This window comes from Artemia sp. Qi Xiang Cuo, chromosome 7 (genome assembly GCF_049724085.1).
Source record: "Artemia sp. Qi Xiang Cuo chromosome 7, ASM4972408v1, whole genome shotgun sequence".
NCBI classification, from domain to species: domain Eukaryota; kingdom Metazoa; phylum Arthropoda; class Branchiopoda; order Anostraca; family Artemiidae; genus Artemia; species Artemia sp. Qi Xiang Cuo.
Window position 1 is genome coordinate 14,085,949 of NC_142800.1, and position 21,900 is coordinate 14,107,848.

Consider the following 21,900-nt stretch of genomic DNA (forward strand, 5'->3'; position numbering starts at 1 on the left):
TAGGAGCCCACGCTCGTTGGATCGCCTTCTGGCTTTAGAGTAGGTATAACATGGACGGACTTCCATGTTCGTGGGAAGGTTCCGGAGCAAAAGCACAGCCGGAAAAGTAATGACGAGGGTCCAGCTAGTTCGGCACTGCAGGACTTGAGGACAACATTTGCATTGTTGTCGAGACCCATGGCTTTGGTCACATCAAGATGCTGCAGAATGCGAAGGATCTTGGGAGCAGAAAAATTCACGCGTATCAGGACAGTGTCGGTTCGGTCGGAGAAATTTGGCACTTCTCTACCGTCGTCGTCTATATTCGAGAATTCGGTAAAAGCCTTAGCAAGAGCTTCAGCCTTTTCCTGTGGATTTTTTACCGCTGTCCTGTTAGTCTGTAGAGAAGGAATTGCGGTCCCCTTGGACGACGGTAAAGCCTCCTTGACAATTCTCCACCAACTCTTTGCCGAAGCAAGTTGAAGCTTGGTGGTGAATTTCTCCTTATACTGAACCCGGGACTGCCGAATCGCTTGAACTGCATCTTTGCGCGCATTTATGAATGCAATTCTGTCCTCTTCGCTCTTCGAAAGTAGCCATCGCTTGTGTGCCTTTTGCTTCACTCGGAATGTCTTCTTACACTGGGCGTTGAACCAAGATTTGTCCGTACTGGACACCTGGATCCGCTTTGAAGGGATACGCTTTTCGACAGAGTCAACTATGGCCTGCTGGTACTTATCTGCAGCTTTCTCTGGGCCTTTCAGGAGGAAGGTTCTCGACTATTGAGAAAAAAGAGTGTTTCTCAAACCGTCCCAATCACCTCTTTTGTATAGCCAGATTGTTCGCTCATGCTTTGCTGGAGGGGGAATACGTAGGTTTCCACGTGCAACGACGGCAACATGGTCACTGGTGAAACCATGAGCGTCTACCTTAAAGGAATCAGGGTGATCTGTAAGGAAGAGGTTAAGATGAAATGATCCGTTTGGGCCGTGATAAGTGTCGAAATTGACAAGTTGTTCCAGCCCGTAAGAGAGAGATACATAATACAAGTCCAACCCTTCCCTATCAGTATTTTTGCTGCGAAGCCGCACGCTATGATGGACGTTGAAGTCTCCTTGAAGGATAATGGCAGACTTAGCGTACTTGCCCCAAATATATTCGAGGGAGGCTTCAAGGTAGCTGGCAATCTGGTAAGTTGGAGGGTTATACACGGTACCGACAATCATGGATTTATTTGGGAGGGTCACTCTAACCCACAGAACTTCTTCGCCTGCTGAATCTGGTATGTTCAAGCATGAATAAGGTACATAACTCTTTAGCTATACAGTAACACTTCTTCCTCCGTATTTAGTACTATCAGTATACTCTCGATCCTGCCAGAGGAGTGTATATTCCTCTATGGCAATCTCATTTCTTTGAATTTCTTGGTTTAGATTGGTCTCTGTATACATATTATAGATGGCTTGGCCAAATTTACTGAATGTGGGAACTGGTCAAACTTAAATCTGAGACCCCGTATATTGCAGTGGGCTACCGTAAACAGGTCCGTTTTGATGGTCGGGGGACGTGCTACAGGTCGTCGTCGAAATGGCTGTTTGGTCCGAGGCTTTTTGTTATTAATCATAACCAGCTAAAAGAAGTTTTGCCGGGTGGTTAGCCCAACAAAGCCCATAAATCCATTGCCATGCATCATTACACGCGGAACGGTGCCACCTGCCAACGCACCTCATTACCGCATCTTCAACATGGAGGTGGTGCCCCATAATGGGTTAGGATTCGGCACAGGTGCCTCCCACCAGACAAAATATATATATATGTAAATATATATATATATATATATATATATATATATATATATATATATATATATATATATATATATATATATATATATATATATATATATATATATATATATGTAGTGATATACACTACATATATATATTTGTAGTGTATAAAATCAATACATTTGATTTTGCCCACCTTCCCCTTTCCCTTGCTGTCACATTCACCACTGATCCATCTAATCATCCTTGTGCTGCTAATAAAAATTGGTATATGAAACGAGAGTGGAGCAAAGCCAATTGGCCTTTATATATTTCTACCCTATCAGCTCTGTTGTCCTGCGCCAATATCATTTTTAATGTACAGTGCACAACTGTTTTTTCGGAACAAGCCGGAGTGTAACTGAATGTTTATTATCTTCACTTAGTTATGTGCATGAAACAGGCTCAGACCTTGGCTGTCCCCCTTGTCCGGGTTGAACTCCAAATTCGAAGTCGAATATGGAAAGAAGACCCGGGTCTTAAAGCCGTCAAAAATCGTGCTAAACCCTGGCTTCGCATCTGGATTGCGTGTGGGTGGCCCTTGCGAGGCCAAGTGTTTGATATAAAGAGTAAGACAAAAGCGGAGTTTAAATAGTATCTTCGTTTGGTTCGATATAATGGTGCTGAGTTCCCTAAAAGTGCAGTACAATGGAAAGAAGTCATTAATACGTCTAAATTTAATTCATTAGGGACCAGTGATATTATCCCAGATTCGTCTTGGCTTGGGCATTATAAAAGTATTTTTTGTCAGATTGAGTATACTGTTCATTATCATTTTCAATGCTTAATTTCTAAATTTTGGCCACCTAAAGTTTTGCAACGTCATCTTATTCCCGTCTCAACTAAAAGTATTGTTAATTGTATGCTTAAACTTAAGTCTAAATCAAGTGATATTGATGGGATTAGTGCTCATCATTTACGTTGTGATTGTCCGGCACTAGTCGGTCAGCTCCAATTACTTTTTCAGTTCTGTTTATCTTTGTCAATAGTGTCTGATTCCTTCCTTCGCGGAATGGTAACTTCGATTCTTAAACGCGGAAGAAACCCTTTTGATTGCAGTTCATATAGGCCCATCACTGTTGCTTGCAATATTAGTAAGGTTTTTGAATATTTTCTGCTCCTATATATTAGTGAACGAACTGCGAAAGACTCTAACCAATTTGGATTTCAACCTCGTATTGGGTGTCAACGTGCGCATAAGGTTTTAGCTTCAACTCTTTAAGATGCCCAGTCAGAAGGTTATGAATTACATATTTGCGCTTTGGATTTATCTAAAGCCTTCGATAGTATTTGCCATGCACAAATGTGGCACTCTTTGTCAGAGTTTGGAGTGAACCCTTTTGTCATACATGTACTTAAATTTTCGTCTAGTAATTCGTTTCGTCGTTTAAAATTTGGTACAGGGTACTGCGGTAATATACCAGTTCAATCTAATATACCAGTGCTATCACCTTATCTATTTAATGCTTGCATTCAAAATGGGTTGTTAGTAATCAAGCCTTCGTATTTTTAAAATTTATCTGATGTGTCTTATATTGCGTATGCGGACGACCTGCTAGTTTTAAGCCGAACCAAGTCTATTTTGGCATTGTCGGTGCAACGTATTTCTATTATGTCTCGGGATGTTGGTCTGTTTTTGAATTTTGATAAATGTAAATATTTAGTTTTCAATCACAAATCATCAGTTCATAACTTGTCATGTGGATCCTCAGTAATTCGCAATGTTACGAGTTTACGGTGGTTTGGAATTAATATTTTTTCTACACTCACTTTTTTGCAACTTCAAGTGCTGAGAGATGTTAAAGAAAAGTTGAAGATCGGATATGCAAAAATTGTACCCAACCGTGGAAAATATTCACGCCGAGCTTTAGCTAAAATGTATTCCACATATTGTGACCATTCTGTCTTGTTTTTAAGTGGAAGGAATTTGTTATTGAATAAGAATGATTTGCGTCAGATCCGTATCGCTTATTTTAGATAATGCAAATTTTTATTGTACGTTCTCACTTCATATCGTAATACACGTATTATTAAGAAGTATGGTGCTACCGACATTATCCAATCGTTTGAATTGCTTACTAATAATTTGACAAGAAATGCCTTTGTGTCCCTAGGTCCAAACCATATTACTATCCGTCTGTTTTTGTCAGTGATTAAGGTTTAAGTTATCTTTATTTCTGTGTATTTGATTGATTTGTTTTTTTCCTTTTTAGTGTGCTTTACTCCGCTTGTTTTGTATAAAAGTGAGTTATAAATAAATTATTATTATATAGATATTATTATTATATATATGTAGTGATAGTGATAGTGATATATTTAATTAACAAAAGTTTAAATACAAAAATCAATATGATTCACCCAAAACCAAACGGTTGACGTAGGGTGAAACAGGTAAAAAATAATAATACGTACATGTAACATCATTCAAATACACTATAATAAGAAAGAAAGATAAAAAGAGAGAAAAGAAAAGAAAGAAAAAAAAATAAAGAATAATAATAATAATAGTACAGGGACAGCTACTACATACCATATTCATGTTATGGGGTCGCACTCACAAACCAACAAGCAATTACAACTTAATTTAAATTAAATCAAATCAAGTCACCTCCAAAACAAAAAAAAACTAGAATTCATACTTACTTAATAATTTTTCTTTCAATTTTGCTTTAAAACCACTAAAATTTTCTAGTTTCTTCATATGATTATCCAAATTATTCCATAAATTTATACCCTTTATAACAAACGAAAACGTGGACCTGGCAGACACTATAGGGGGAGTATAGGAATCATTTTTACCCCTAGTATTTTTGTTATGTATATATATCACTTTTTTTCTTTTCTTATTCCCTCCTTTGTCTTAATTTTTGACTATTTACTCCTACCTTTTCAGTCTAAATAAGAAAACTACATAATGTATTTAGACAGTCGGTAACTTTGTCAGAAACTCAAAAATATGTTCAAAATCTTACGAATCACGGGTATTGAATCACAAGAGCACATTAAACACACATCGAAGTCCAAAAAGCAATCCTTAAATTATCATTTGGGCAAACAATTGTGTTATTGCCTGCTTCCATAGAAACTAAATATTAAACACAATGCGCGTTATGATAGGTGGAATGGCTGGGAAAATCTGTTATTTAGCTGATTAATTAAAAAAAACTCCTACAAAAGAAATTTTTCAAATAAATGTAAAGATCTACATTAAGCCTAAGACGAGATGAAATAACGTCAAATAGTTCGTGGTAACGAACTGTAAGTAAGGAGCGACCCGGCTCAGTAGTGACCGAAACTGTAAAAAAACGAAAATTTGATACCAATAGATACATTAAACGAATTGGAGATTAATTCTGATTTCAAATATATAAGTTTCATCAAGTTTAGTCCTACCCATCAAAAGTTACCCGCCTTAGAAAATTTACCTGATTTCCAAAAAAAGGGGGAAACACCCCCTAAAAGTGATAGAATCTTAATGAAAATCACACCATCAGTTTCAGCGTATCAGAGAACCCTACTGTAGAGGTTTCAAGCTACTATCTGCATGAAATTTTGTATTTTTTTACCAGAAGAAAGATCACAGATGCGTGTTAATTGGTTTTTTTCCCAGGGGTGATTGTATCGACCCAATGGTCCTAGAATATTGTAGGAGGGCTCATTCAAACGGAAATTAAAAGTTTTAATGCTCTTTTTAGGTGACCAAAAAAATGGAGGGCAACTAGGCCCCCTCCCACGCTCATTTTTTCCCAAAGTCACCCGATCAAAATTCTTAGATAGCAATTTTGTTCAGCGTGGTCAAAAATATAATAAATATGTCTTTTAGTATGACTTAATCCCCCAAAGTCCCCAGGGGAGGGCTGAAAGTTAGAAACTTTACCCAATGTTTACATATACTGTTGGTTATTGGGAAGTATACAGACCTTTTCAGCGGAGATTTTTTCTGGTAATGGGGTGGGGGTGCGTCGAGGGTTGTGTGGGAGGAACTTTCCATGGAGGAAGTTTTCATGGGGGAATGGACATTGCTATGAAGGAGGCGCCGGAATTTCCAGCATTACTTAAAAAACGATCAGAAACTAAATAAAAAACAAGTTATTCAACTGAAAGTAAGGAGCAACAGCAGGGAATCAGGCATTACTCCCGTACGTACATAATTTATTCAAGGATTATTGATCAAGTCTAATGGGGTCAATGCCCCCCCGTTTTAAAGGTCGATTTATTTGTGGTCTCTAGGTGTAATGACTCCGGGGCCAAGTTTTCACATGCGCATTAACGGGAAGAGATGTATTGATCGACTCGAGGGGAATTACATTTCTGAGAAATTGGTTTACATAAGCAAAGACGGTAGTACGGACCTATCAGGAGGTCCCACGATGACACCCATGTATGGGCATAGACTCCCTAGGGGAAATGGGTTTCCGAGAAATTGATTGCGTAATCGAAGCGGGTCAATGACCTCTTTTTCAAGGTCGATTTATTTGTTGTTTTCAAGTGTATTGACTCCGGAGTGAAGTTTGCACATGCGCATTAACGGTGGAGGAAATGTATTGAACTAATGACTCGTGACGGGGCACCATATATGTGCATAGACTCCCCAGGGAGAACACATGTGCTGCCATCTGCAATTGAGTCTAACTTCGGAACGAACACCATATATGGGCATAGACTCCCTAGGAAAAATGGATTTCCGAGAAATTGATTGCGTAACCTAACCAAACCTCAGGAGGTCCCACGATTTCACCCATATATGGGCATAGACTCCCTAGGGGAAATGGATTTCCCAGAAATTCATTGCGTAATCGAAGAGGAAGTGAATTTCTGAGAAATTGATTACATAATCGATGGGGGAATTTTATTGACCCGATAACGTGAAACAGGATCACGTGTCTCCTTCTAAACCAATCAGAGGGCTGGTTACATATTAGCAGGAGAGGATTGCAGAGAAATGAATTACATAATCTCCCGGGATAATTTATGCAGGTTTTTATGGTTTTTGTCACAGAGAATGAAAAACAGGATTTTTCTCACTTTGATGTATTTTCATGGTATATTAATGTCTAATGGATGATTTCAAGGTCGATTTATTTGTTGTTGTTGTTGTTTGGCCAAGTGTAATGACACTTGGGGTGATTTACATAATCAGTTTGGAATGTATTGATCTAGGGGAAGAGAATTTCCGGGAACTTGATTTACATAATCGGTGGGGAGAATGTTTTGATCCAGGAATGGGAAACAGGAAGTACATGCCTCCTTCTAAGCCAATCAGAGAGTCGGTTACAACTCCTTCTAAGCCAAAAAGAGTGCCGCTTACAAATTGTTTCCCAATAAATCGCAATTCGCCCTTGAGATTTCGCATATAACGGACATGCATTGTGATTAAACATTCAAAAAGTTCCGGGATATAATGGATAAAACATTGAATATTATTGATGAGCTAGAAGCCTTGGCTACAGCGATTTACAATGTGAGTTCTGTTTAGTACATTTTCATTCTTTATTTTAAAATAAAATAATTTTCCTTGGTCACCCTCCAGTAAATTCAGGGTATAACCCCCCCCCACACACACACACACAATACAAACTCCACTATATATCGTTTATACCCCAATCCTCCTTTCTCCATCATCCCTCCTCCCTCCCCCTCCCCTGTTTACGACCGTAGTTCTTCCATTGGAAATAGCTCTGTTTTTGAACTCTCCCTTTGACAGGCAACTTCCGTTAACTCTTAGGTATTAAGCCGCCCGCTAACTTGGCATAAACATATTTTCCGCAATGATTTAATTAGCTGTCACCCCTTTTAAAACACATCCGCTTTTCTCAATCTATTACGTTAACGATTTAACCAAAGGGTTTCAAAGATCATAAAAGGATTGTTTTCCCCCGTCAAATTAAATCACTTTCAAACAAAAAAGAGATTGCAATAATTAAGCTAGGCCTACGCAACCTGTATGTGGAGGAGTGAAACGAGTTATTCCCCAAAAATAATTGCTAACAAATATTTTTTAGGACATTATGTAAAAAGGGTGGAGGGGGACTTCTTTGTGATAAATGCTTTTTAGACAAAATTATCGCTAGGTTACGTTAGGGGGGGGGGGGTACTAATTGTTATTCTGTGAAAAAGGGGAAAATTATTTCAATACTAACTTTTTCTCTTCTTTATGCCGCCCGCTAACTTAGCATAAACATATTTTCCGCAATAATTTAATTAGCTGTCACCTTTTTTAAAACACATCTGCTTTTCTCAATCCATTACGTTAACGATTTTACCAAAGGGTTTCACAGATTAAAAAGGATTGTTTTTTCCCTTCAAATTAAAACACTTTCAAGCAAACAGAGATTGCAATATTTAATCTAGGCCTACGCAACCTGTATGGAGGAGTGAAACAAGCTATTCCCCAAATTAATGCAAACAAATATTTTTTAGGACATTGCTGAAAAGGGGGGAGGGGGACTTCATTGCGATAAATGCCTTCTAGACAAAATTATGGCTAGGTTAGGTTAGGGGGGTACTAATTTTTATTCTGTGAAAAAGGGGAACATTATTTCAATACTAACTTTTTCCCTTTAAATTAAAACACTTTCAAGCAAAAAGAGATTGAAATAATTAAGCTAGGCCTACACAACCTTAATGAAGGAGTAAAACGAGTTATTCCCCAAATTAATGCTAACAAATATTTTCTAGGACATTGCTGAAAATGGGGGAGGGGGACTTCATTGTGACAAATGCTTTCTAGACAAAATTATGGCTAGGTTAGGTTAGGGGGGGGGGTACTAATTTTTATTCTGTGAAAAAAGGGAAAATTATTTCAATACTAACTTTTTTCTCTTCTTTATGCCGCCCGCTAACTTGGCATAAACATATTTTCCGCAATGATTTAATTAGCTGTCACCCCTTTTAAAACATATCCGCTTTTCTCAATCCATTACGTTAACGATTTAACCAAAGGGTTTCACAGATCAAAAGGGATTGTTTTCCCCCCGTCAAATTAAAACACGTTCAAACAAAAAGAGATTGCAATAATTAAGCTAGGCCTACGCAACCTGTATGGAGGAGTGAAATGAGTTATTCCCCAAATTAATGCTAACAAATATTTTTAGGACATTATGTAAAAAAGGGGAAGGGGGCAATACCTCGCTTCTAACCCCATCATTGTAAAGCGAAAACTTCGCATGAAAAGATAGGGGCCGGGATTTCTAAGAAAAAAGATAGCTTTATTATGTGTAAATTGAATACCATTTACGTCTAAGATCATAAATTTAGGCCTATAAGCTTTGCGATAAATGTTTTCTAGACAAAATTATTGTTATGGAGAAGAGGACTCCAGGGGAGGAGGGAGTGTCTTTAAGGGACGGAGTGTAGTTTTTTGGTCAACAACTCAACATTGAATTTTTTCTGCTGTTACATTTGCAATTTTTTTTTCGTTGCGCAAAGCAGTAGTTTTTAAGTGTAGATTTAATGTTATCCAACCTCATTAAGTGAAAATGATTTATTCTAAGAAAGTGAGCTGTATTTGTTAGAGTTTCAGAAACATTACATATTTATTTAATTTAAGCCCTTTTTTTCAGATATAATAATGTTTGGTGTGATTGACACAGAATATATTGGTCTGAAATATTCCTCAACTTCCATTATTTTCGAATCAGCTTTCTTACTCCTAGACAATCAACGACGTGAAATTCATAGCTATAAATGGAACGTCAGATACAATATGTATAAGTACGAGAAAAACAGATGGAGTCCAACATTAAATTTTATAAATCGAAATAGCTTTTACGTTAAAAACATAAGACCAAGTAATGAAAATGGCTATGAAATATAACATGTACAAGAGGAAATTCAGGAAATATGCAGTTTTTTGGTGTGCAAGCTGTTTATGTTAAGGGAAATGTGCCAACTAATAAACTCTTACTAGAAAAATGTGATAAAAACATAGCATTATTCAATTTAGAAGACTTCAAATGTGAGAAATACCTGCATTCAGTACATGACCCAGAAGATGAAGTTAGATATTTCGCTCAATGGATACCGGAAAAGATACCTGACATAGAAAAATGCATCAGATATTCAAAGACCTAAACTTGCTCTTCCTCATATCAAATGGATTAAGCTTTTTTTTTAAATATGTCATTATGTATTTTTTCAAATGTTTGTAAATATGTTTAAGCAATAAATATCTTAAGCCTCAGCCGTGTTTATTCTTTATAATAGTCCATCGCCATGAAAATTATACTTTCAGATTCACTATACCACGGAACACACTTTCAAGTTCAGCATGTTGGAGAACCCTAAATAGTCACCCCTAAAAAGGTAAGTTAACCCTAAAGGTTAAAGAATTTTTCTGAAATTACACTTTCAGATCCAGCAGGTCAGGGAACACACTTTCAGGTTCGACATGTAGGACTTTCAGGTTGAGCATGTTGGAGAACCCTAAATAGTCATCTCTAAAAAGGCAAGTTAATCCTAAAAGGTTAAAGAATTTCTCTGAAATTACACTTTCAGATCCAGCATGTCAGGGAACACACTTTCAGGTTCAGCATGTAGGAGAACCCTAAATGAAATCACACTTTCAGGTTAGGTTAGGTAGGTCCCCGACCCCCCCCCCCAAAGGGCCCCCCCGGTCCCCCTCGGACCCCCAAAGGGCCCCCAAGTGCCCCTGGGCCCCAAAGAGCCCCCCGAGCCCCCGCCGCTCCTTACTTTCAGTTAAAAAACTAGTTTTTTCATTTAATCTATTAAAGACCCTAACAATTTAGGTTCTGCATAAATCATTTTACAGAAGTTATTTAGTTAAATCACAAGACATGATGCAAGAAAAGAAGTACATAAAAATTTTCAGGTGTGGGGTTCGAACCCACGACCCCGTATGGGGACCAGATCTTAAGTCTAGCGCCTTAACCACTCGGCCAACCTGACTTGTAAACAATGCTTGATCATATTCATATTGTAACTCAGTTTTGTCCCTTTTCAAGAAGTAACAGGTTCTTAACAAGTTTTCTTTCAAAGTTAGCTTTCACTACGTTTAAGTTAGGTTCATCTAACCTCCAAAACCATAGGTTAGGCTAAGCATAAATAAACATTAATAAATAAATAGAAACATTTCTCCATGTTTAAGTGGTTTCTCTACATTTAAGTTAGGTTCATCTAACCTCCAAAACCATAGGTTAGGTATGAATAAATATTAATAAATAAATAGAAACATTTCATCATGTTTAAGTTAGGTTAGGTTAGGTTAGCTTATCATGAGCGCTCATGATAAGCTAACCTAACCTAACTTAAACATGGTACAAAGTCGACCTGGGGGGATTTTCCGGAGAGTATGGTTAGGTTAGGTTAAGTTAGGTTAGGTTAGCTAAGTTAGGTTAGGTTAGCTAAGTTAGGTTAGGTTAGCTAGTAAACATTTCTCCATGTTTAAGTTAGGTTAGGCTAGATTAAGTTAGGTCAGGTTAGGTTAAGTTAGGTTAGCCTATGTACGCGTGCGTACGTAGGCTAACTTAACCTAACTTAACCTAACCTAACCTAACTTAATCTAGCCTAACCTAACCTAACTTAAACATGGAGAAATGTTTACTAGCTAACCTAACCTAACTTAGCTAACCTAACCTAACTTAGCTAACCTAACCTAACCTAACCATACTCTCCGGAAAATCCCCCCAGGTCGACTTTGTACCATGTTTAAGTTAGGTTAGGTTAGCTTATAACGAGCACTCATGATAAGCTAACCTAACCTAACCTAACTTAAACATGATGAAATGTTTCTATTTATCTATTAATATTTATTCATACCTAACCTAACCTATGGTTTTGGAGGTTAGATGAACCTAACTTAAATGTACAGAAACCACTTAAACATGGAGAAATGTTTCTATTTATTTATTAATATTTATTTATACTTAACCTAACCTAGGGTTTTGGAGGTTAGATGAACCTAACTTAAACGTAGTGAAAGCTAACTTTGGAAGAAAACTTGTTAAAAACCTGCTACTTCTAAGAGAAATTTGATAGTGTTAAGTAAAAGTTTATTAGTATTAAGAAAAAGTTGTTACTTCGATGCGAAGATTTTTTAGTGTTAAGCAAAACTTGCTACTTCTTACAGAAAAAATGGTTATCATCAATGAAAAAATTGCTAATTCCAAGAAAAATTTAGTATGTTTGACTTAAAACTTGTTATTTCTAGCAGATAACTTTCATCATGATGAAAATTGCTACTTCTAAGAAAAAAATTGGTATCTTTGAGAGAAAACTTGCAAGATCAAGCAGAAAACGTGTTATCACTGATGAAAAATGTGACTTCCAAGAGAAATTGGGGTGTGTTAAGTAAAAGTTCATTAGTATTAAGGAAAAAATTGTTACTTTGAAGAGAATATTTGTTATCTTTGACGGACAACTTGGTACTGGTAGAACAAATTCACTAATTATATGAAAATTTTTTTATCTTTGCTGGACAACTTGCTAGTTCTAGCAGAAATCGTGTTATCAGTGACGAAAAATTGTTATTTTTACAAAAGAATTGGTATCTTTGACAGAAAACTTGCTACTTCTGACAGAAAATCTTGTTATCACAATCAAAAATTGTTATCACTGACGAAAAATTTGGTATCTTTGACATAAAACTTGTTAGTTCTAACAGAAATTTTTTTATCACTGACGAAAAATTGTTACTTCTAAGAGAAATTTGATAGCTGTAATTAAAACTCTGTTAGTGTCAAGGAGAAATTGTTACTGTGATGAGAAAATTTGTAAGTTTTAAGGAAAACTTGCTATTTTTGACTGAAAACTTTTTATCATGAACGGAAAAAATTATGCTTCTAAGAAAAATTGGACATTTTTAAGTAGAAGTTTGTTAGTATTGAGGAAAAAGTTGTTGATTCTTGACAACTTTAATTCTTGATCATATTCATATTATAATTCAGTTTTGTCCCTTTTCAATCCAACAAAACAAGAAATAGTCTCATACGCTGCCAGTAGCTTAATTTCGTCTAAAGCCTGGGGGGTAAAGTTGGAGCTAATTTTCCCAAATCAAGTGAAAACAAGTAAAAATTAAAAAATAAAAACATAGTTTTAGCTTGGAGTCTTAGCTTAGAGTTTTTGCTGAAGTTCTAGTTTAGTTTAGTTTTAGTTAAGAGTTTAGAGTTTTACCTTAGAGTCTTAGCTTAGAGTTTTAGTTAGAGTTGAAGTTTAGTTTAGTTATAGTTGAGAGTATAGAGTTTTCAGCTTAGTCTTAGCTTAGAGTTTTAGTTAGAGTTCTAGTTTAGTTTAGTTATAGTTAAGAGTTTAGAGTTTTACCTTAGAGTCTTAGCTTAAAGTTTTAGTTAGAGTTGAAGTTTACTTTAGTTTTAGTTTAGAGTTTTAGCTTAGAGTCATAGCTTAGAGTTTTGTTAGAGTTCTAGTTTAGTTTAGTTTTACTTAAAAGTTTAGAGTTTTTAGCTTAGAGTCTTAACTTAGAGTTTTAGTTAGAGTTAAAGTTTTGTTTAGCTTTAGTTAAGAGTTTAGAGTTTTAGCTTAGAGTCTTAGCTTAGAGTTTTAGTTAGAGTTGAAGTTTAGTTTAGTAATAGTTAAGAGTTTAGAGTTTTAGCCTAGAGTCTTAGCATAGACTTTTAGCCTAGAGTCTTAACTTAGAGTTTTAGTTAGAGTTGAAGTTTAGTTTAGTTATAGTTTAAGAGTTCAGAGTCTTAGCATAGAGTCTCAGCTTAGAGTTTTTGTTGAAGTTCTAGTTTAGTTTTAGTTAAGAGTTTAGAGTTTTACCTTAGAGTCTTAGCTTAGAGTTTTAGTCAGAGTTGAAGTTTACTTTAGTTTTAGTTAAGAGTTTAGAGTTTTATCTTGGAGTCTAAGATTAGAGTTTTAGTTAGAGTTATAGTTTAGTTTAGGTTTAGTTAAGAGTTTAGAGTTTTACCTTAGAGTCTTAGCTTAGAGTTTTAGTTAGGGTTGAAGTTTAGTTTAGTTATACTTAAGAGTTTAGAGTTTTACCTTAGAGTCTTAGCTTAGAGATTTTTCTTAGAAGTAACAATTTTTTCGTTTATGAGAGCAAGTTTTCTGTCAGAAGTAGCAATTTTTCCTTTCACACTAACAAATTTTCTCATCAAAGTAACAATTTTTCCTTAACACTAACAGAGTTTTAGTAACACTAACAAATTTTATCATCGAATCAACAACTTTTTCCTCAATACGAACAAACTTCTACTTACAAATATCCAACTTTTCTTAGAAGCATAATTTTGTCCGTTCATGATAAAAAGTTTTCAATCAAAAATAGCAAGTTTTCCTTAAAACTTACAAATTTTCTCTTCAAAGTAACACTTTCTCCTTAACACTAACAGAGTTTTAATTACAGCTATCAAATTGACGTTCCATTTATAGCTATGAATTTCACGTCGTTGATTGTCTAGGAGTAAAAAATCTGCTTCAAAAATGAGTCCAATTTAGAAACATTTTAGACCAATAAACTTTGTGTTAATCACGACAAATATTTCTAAATTTGAAAAAAGGGCTTAAATCACATAAATAATTACTGTTTTTGATATTCTAACATATACAGATCACTTTCATAGAATAAATAATTTTCGCATAAGGGGGTTAGGTAACATTAAATCTACACTTAAAAACTATTGCTTTGCACAACGAAATATAAATTACAAATATAACATGCAGAAAAAATTCAATGTTGAGTTGTTGACCAAAAAACTACCCTCCGTCCCTTAAAGACACTCTCTCCTCCCCTGGAGTCCTCTTCTCCATAACCATAATTTTGTCTAGAAAGCATTTGTCGCAAATCTTATAGGCCTAAATTTATGATCTTAGACGTAAATAGTATTCAATTTACACATAATAAAGCTATCTTTTTTCTTAGAAATCCCGGCCCCTTACTTTTCATGCGAAGTTTTCACTTTACAATGATGGTGTTAGAAGCAAGGTATTGCCCCCTCCCGCCTTTTTACATAATGTCCTAAAAATATTTGTTAGCATTAATTTGGGGAATAACTCGTTTCACTCCTCCATACAGGTTGCGTAGGCCTAGCTTAATTATTGCAATCTCTTTTTGTTTGAAAGTATTTTAATTTGACGGGGGAAAAACAATCCTTTTTGATCTGTGAAACCTTTTGGTTAAATGGTTAACGTAATGGATTGAGAAAAGCGGATGTGTTTTAAAAGGGGTGACAGCTAATTAAATCATTGCGGAAAATATGTTTATTCCAAGTTAGCGGGCGGCATAAAGAAGAGAAAAAAGTTAGTATTGAAATAATTTTGCCCTTTTTCACAGAATAAAAATTAGTACCCCCCTAACCTAACCTAGCCATAATTTTGTCTAGAAGGCATTTGTCACAATGAAGTCCCCCTCCCCCCTTTTCAGCAAAGTCCTAAAAAATATTTGTTAGCATTAATTTGGGGAATAACTCGTTTCACTCCTCCATGCAGGTTGCGTAGGCCAAGCTTAATTATTGCAATCTATTTTTGCTTGAAAGTGTTTTAATTTGAAGGGAAAAAACAATTCTTTTTGATCTGTGAAACCCTTTGGTTGAATCGTTAACGTAATGGATTGAGAAAAGCGGATGTGTTTTAAAAGGGGTGACAGCTAATTAAATCATTGCGGAAAATATGTTTATGCCAAGTTAGTGGGCGGCATAAAGAAGAGAAAAAACTTAGTATTGAAGTAATTTTCCCCTTTTTCACAGAATAACAATTAGTACACCCCTAACCTAACCTAGCCATAATTTTGTCTAGAAAGCATTTATCACAATGAAGTCCCCCTCCCCCCTTTTCAGCAATGTCCTAAAAAATATTTCTTAGCATTAATTTGGGGAATAACTCGTTTCACTCCTCCATACAGGTTGCGTAGGCCTAGATTAAATATTGCAATCTCTTTTTGCTTGAAAGTGTTTTAATTTGAAGAGAAAAAACAATCCTTTTTAATCTGTGAAACCCTTTGGTTAAATCGTTAACGTAATGGATTGAGAAAAGCAGATGTGTTTTAAAAGTGGTGACAGCTACTTAAATCATTGCGGAAAATATGTTTATGCCAAGTTAGCGGGCGGCAAAAAGAAGAGAAAAAGTTAGTATTGAAATAATTTTCCCCTTTTTCACAGAATAAAAATTAGTACGCCCCTACCCTAACCTAGCCATAATTTTGTCTAGAAGGCATTTATCACAAAGAAGTCCCCCTCCCCCCTTTTGGCATAATGTCCTAAAAAATATTTGTTAGCAACTATTTTTGGGGAAAAACTCGTTTCACTCCTCCAAATACAGGTTGCGTAGGCCTAGCTTAATTATTGCAATCTCTTTTTGTTTGAAAGTGTTTTAATTTGATGGGGGAAAAACAATCCTTTTTGATCTGTAAAACCGTTTGGTTAAATCGTTAACGTAATGGATTGAGAAAAGAGGATGTGTTTTAAAAGGGGTGACAGCTAATTAAATCATTGCGGAAAATATGTTTATGCCAAGTTAGCGGGCGGCTTAATACCTAAGAGTTAACGGAAGTTGCCTGTCAAAGGGAGAGTTCAAAAACAGAGCTATTTCCAATGGAAGAACTAAGGTCGTAAACAGGAAAGGGGGAGGGAGGAGGGATGATGGAGAAAGGAGAATTGGGGTTTACATGGTAAAAAAGAACATATTTTAAGCTTTCTAGCGAGTATAAACAATATATAGTGGAGTTTGTATTGTGTGGGGTGGGGGGGGGTATACCCTGAATTTACTGGAGGATGACCAAGGAAAATGATTTTATTTGAAAATAAAGAATGAAAATGTACTAAACAGAACTCACATTGTAAATCGCTGTAGGCAAGGCTTCTAGCTCATCAAAAATATTAAATATTTTATTCATTATGTCCCGGAACTTTTTGAATGTTTAATCACAATATATGTTCGTTATATACAAAATCTCAAGGGCGAATTGCGATGTAATGGGAAACCATATGAAAGTGACTCTCTGTTTGGCTTAAAAGGAGTTGTAACCGACTCTCTGATTGACTTAGAAGGAGGCATCTACTTCCTGTTTCCCTTTCCTGGATCAAAATATTCTCCCCAACGATTATGTAAATCAAGTTCCCGGAAATTCTCTTCCCCTAGATCAATACATTCCACACTAATTATGTAAATCACCCCTCGTGTCATTACACTTGGCCAAACAACAACAACAACAACAAATAAATCGACCTTGACATCATCCATTAGACATTAATATACCATGAAAATACATCAAAGTGAGAAAAATCCTGTTTTTCATTCCCTGTGACAAAAACCATAAAAACATGCATAAATTATATAGGCCCGGGATATTATGTAATCAGTTTCTCTGCAATCCTCTCCCGCTAATATGTAACCAGCCCTCTGATTGGTTAAGAAGGAGACACGTGATCCTGTTTCACGTTATCGGGTCAATAAAATTCCCCCATCGATTATGTAATCAATTTCTCAGAAATTCACTTCCTCTTCGATTACGCAATCAATTTCTCGGAAATTTATTTCCCCTAGGGAGTCTACACCCATATATGGGTGAAATCGTGGGATCTCCTGAGTTTTGGTTAGGTTACGCAATCAATTTCTCGGAAATCCATTTTCCCTAGGGAGTCTATGCCCATATATGGTGTTCGTTCCGGAGTTATTCTCAATTGTAGATGGCAGCACATCTGTTCTCCCTGGGGAGTCTATGCACATATATGGTGCCCCGTCACGAGTCATTAGTTCAATACATTTCCTCCACCGTTAATGCGCATGTGCAAACTTCACTCCGGAGTCAATACACTTGAAAACAACAAATAAATCGACCTTGAAAAAGAGGTCATTGACCCGCTTCGATTACGCAATCAATTTCTCGGAAATCCATTTGTCCTAAGGAGTGTATGCCCATATACGGGTGTCATCGTGGGACCTCCTGATAGGTCCCTACTGACGGGGAATTATAGATTGAGTCTAATGGGAATAGGACCACGCGTCTCTTTCTAAGCCAATAAGGGAATTTATGTAAGGTTGCCCATTACATCACAATTTCTCCTAGAGATTTTTTGTATAACGGATTTGCATTATGATTAAACTTTCAAAAAGTTTTAAGACACCATGGACAATACATCTGATATTCTTGATTTGGAAACTTTGTCAACATTGATTTATAATGTGAGTTCTGTTTAGTAAATTTTCTTAGTTTATTTGCAAATAAAATCATTTTACATAGTCACCCCTCCAGTAAATTCAAATTCAGGGGATACCCCCCCCCCACACAATACAAAATCCACTATTTGATGTTTGTACTCGATAGAAAGCGTAAAATACACTTTTTTTTACCATGTACACCTCCCCCCCCCCGGTTTATGACTTTAATTCTTTCATTGGAAATAACTTTGTTTTTGTTAAATTTATTCTTACCTAAAAGTAAAAGTCAACTTTCTGTCAATCCCTTAGCTATTAAGCCGCTACGGCTTGACTTACAGATTTCCGCAAAGATTTAAAACCTCAATTATTGAACCCTTTAAAGTACATCCGGCTTTGCTAAATATACAAGAATTTGGATAGCAAAAGCTTCCGCTGAAAAGGATACTTTTTCCCGTCAAATTAAAAACAGTTTCACGCAGAAAGACACTGCTGTTAATTAAGCATGGTAAGGTTACAGGCTTTGAAAAATTCTATGTTCTATGTAAGAGGTAAACGAGTTATGTCCAAAATAAATATCTAACAAATATATTTAGGACAGTTTGTAAAAGGGGGGGAGCTGGGAGGGGCAATGTCTTGATTCTAAATGCTTCGTTGTAAGGTGAAAACAAACTGTTTCTTCGCGTGAAAAGCCAGGGGGGCGGGTTTAAGAAAAAGTTACATAGCTACAATGAAAAGATTTACTGAAGCAGAGGCCCTTTTAAATTATATAAACCTTTGATCATAGACGAAAAATGTGTAAATATATGCGTTGCGTCTCTAGGCATGTTTTTAATTTTTTTCTAGCTTTCTTTCGATAAAGTTTCTTTTATATTCCCAGGAGGGGGCGTGAAAACTATGGTTTTTCAACTTTGATACACAAGGCTAGAAAGAAAAGTCCTTAGGAGTTGCATGAACTATATTATGTGTAAATTGAATAGCATTTTTACCTATGATCGCAAACTTTAGGCCTATAAGCTGTGTGTTAACGAGCTTTTTTGTTATCTATTTTAAAGCCTATAGACTGTAACATTAAACGCTTTTTTCTAAATGGTAAAAATAGAAATATTGATTTCTATCCTAAGGCTATAGACTACTGTTTGTCAAGGGAATCATTTTTCACAAGTTGTGTAAACAAAAAGGTTTGATTTCTAAGCCTAGTATATTTTTCGCAAATTTTTACTTTTTGCTTTACTGAAAAGGGGGGAGGGGCTTCTTTGCGATAAATGCATTCTAGAAAAAATTATGGTTAGGTGTGGGGGGGGGGGGATACTAATTTTTCTTCCGTAAAAAAGGGAATCATTTTTCCATACTAAATTTTTTCTTCTTCTTAAGGTCAATTATGAGAAATATGCGCCTCCTCCTGAAAAGAGGGCAAGAGAGGGTGAGGCAGCCCCATCGGTGCTAGCCTCTATGCAACCTGGCAGAAAACCGAAAAGAGAATGGGCGGCTTCTCATAATATGGTAAACCCCGCTCTACAAGCCAGTGGCATCACCACCGCCATCACATCTATACAAGAAAGGGATGTCACTGCCCCATCTATCCCCCCTCATATTTTACCAGGTCCATCTGCACTCCATGAGCAAGGCGAGAATGTGACTATCCCCACCCTACACGGACAAGACGCTGCCCCCTCGAACCCCAGTTATGCTGCGGGGCCTTCTGTGGTCCTATTACAACCCAAAAATGTGCACCCTTCAAGCCCCAGTCTAGCTAAGGGGCCTTCCGTGCAAGCTGCAATGCCTGGGTCTTCAAGACAGACGCTGACTATACAAGGCGAGAATGAGCCTCATTCAAACCTTCACAAGAAAGCTGCAAACCATAATTTAAGTTTTTAAATATTATTTCCGGTAATGAATTTTTTCCCCAGTCAATTTGAATGTTAGAGAATTTACCATTTTTCAAAGTAGATAGAGTATTAATATAACATTTGTTGAGGTGTTGTTTGAACAAAATCAAAGCATACTATACTGCTACTGGAATATGTAAATGTACGCTTTTTTGCCTCTACTTTCTATCTGGTTATAGAAAAATATCTACCTATTTCTTCTATCTGTTTTAGGCCTTTCTTTTCATCATTTTTCAACACAATAAAAGTGTGTTGGGCCTTTCTTTTCGACATTTTCGTATCAGATATAATTTTTATCCTAAAGGAAATATAACGTTCTCCCTTTTGAATCATGCAATTATTGCATAGATTCAGCCAGCTGAATTCTCATAGCGAAGCCAAAAAAAGGCAATACATCCCGGACATAATTTCCTCATAGTAAAAAGTGAAATCTTTGCGTTATAAACTGCTTTATTAACGAATGCTTAATCTTGCTTCTACAAATATTATAAAAACAATTTTCTATCGGAAAGAGTTGTATATGGCCTGAAAGGGATAGGCTACCAAGTAAAGACCCCATTTTTTTTCAAAGCAGATAAAGAGTATTAATATGAAATTTTTGAGGGGTCGTTTAAACAAAATCCAAACCTTCTATGTTATCTTTTAGATTGTATTAAGTTAGAACTTTCAGAATATGTTGGAACTTATCAGACATATATATATATATATATATATATATATATATATATATATATATATATATATATATATATATATATATATATATATATATATATATATATATATATATATATATATATATATATATATATATATATATATATATATATATATATATATATATATATATATATATATATATATATATATACATAGTGTGTGTGTGTGTGTGTGTGTGTGTGTGTGAGTGAGTGAGGTATATATATATATATATATATATATATATATATATATATATATATATATATATATATATATATATATATATATATATATATATATATATATATATATATATATATATATATATATATATATATATATATATATATATATATATATATATATATATATATATATATATATATATATATATATATATATATATATATATATATATATATATATATAGAGTAAACCAAATGCTACTAAGCGCGTTTTAAATAATAATCCAATGTTAAAAATAGGGATGATTTAGACACTTTGAAAATAAACTATTATAGGTTGTATAGGTACCTTATTCCATGTCGCCATCATCATCAGTTGGAGAAGGAGAAGACGCGCCTCTGGAGCTCTCCAACAATTCACCATGTAGTGGTAATTTACTGGAAATACCAGATAATATTAACGATTTTTTAACTGATTTTCTTAATGTTGATGATAGCGCAGTTGAGCAGGAGGACTTACCTTTGCTATGTCCAAACACATTACAGCTTTTAGATGATTTTACCCGGGAATTAACAGGGAATCCTCACCCCACTGATTTCATACTTTCACTTAAATCGAAGGAAGTGGCATCGAACATCTGTATTATTGAACAATGTGGGGTAGGGGGTGTTGATAATATACAAGAGGAGGAAGGGAAGGGTGACAATACCCAATGTATAACATTTCCGGATTTTCAGCTGTCAAATTCAATTTCAAATACGATAGTTGTTTACACTGCAACTTTTGGGGACCCTTTTAATCCATTTATGGGGGGTAATTTTGTATTTGACCCTATAGAAATTGTCCATGAATATGTAGATAGAATTCGTGCACTGCTAGAAAACCAGATTCCGTTGTGGGGGGTAGGGATTCAATTAAGGTTTTAATTTTTTTTAAAGGTGTTTTATTTAAATGAGGGGAAAATAGAGGTTTATCATCATTATGTACATAGCGAGATGCGAGTGGTCTATTCACATTTAGAAAATTTTGAGGGTGTTTTTATGGATTGGATAGACCACATTATTACGCATCTCGAGAGTTATAGCGAAAATGGTAGCGGAAAATTTATTTGTTGAAAATTTAAGCGTTAATATTTGTAAATTTAAAAAAGATTTTATTTTAAGATGGGGGCATAGGGATGTGGGTACAGTTTTAAAATATAATCCAGATTAAGAGGGGTGTAAAGGCGTTCAGTGTATCTGTTTCGAAAA

At 35.5% G+C, this 21,900-nt stretch overlaps 1 protein-coding gene across 3 annotated transcripts in view; it reads right to left on the minus strand.

The window, feature by feature from the left end:
- The window catches only part of LOC148949983 (uncharacterized), a 152,096-nt gene that overhangs the window by 43,840 nt on the left and 86,356 nt on the right, over positions 1 to 21,900 (minus strand). Inside the window, exon 1 of one of the 3 annotated variants that reach the window (XM_089091387.1) lies at positions 4,778 to 4,861. The exons of 1 other annotated variant lie outside the window; for it this stretch is intronic. In XM_089091387.1, coding sequence (XP_088947513.1) covers positions 4,778 to 4,808 — 31 coding nt within the window. In that variant the 5' untranslated portion in view covers positions 4,809 to 4,861. Of the gene's footprint in view, positions 1 to 4,448; positions 4,527 to 4,777; positions 4,862 to 21,900 lie in introns of those variants that run through there. One more of the 3 variants, XM_089091385.1, reaches the window with a different exon arrangement.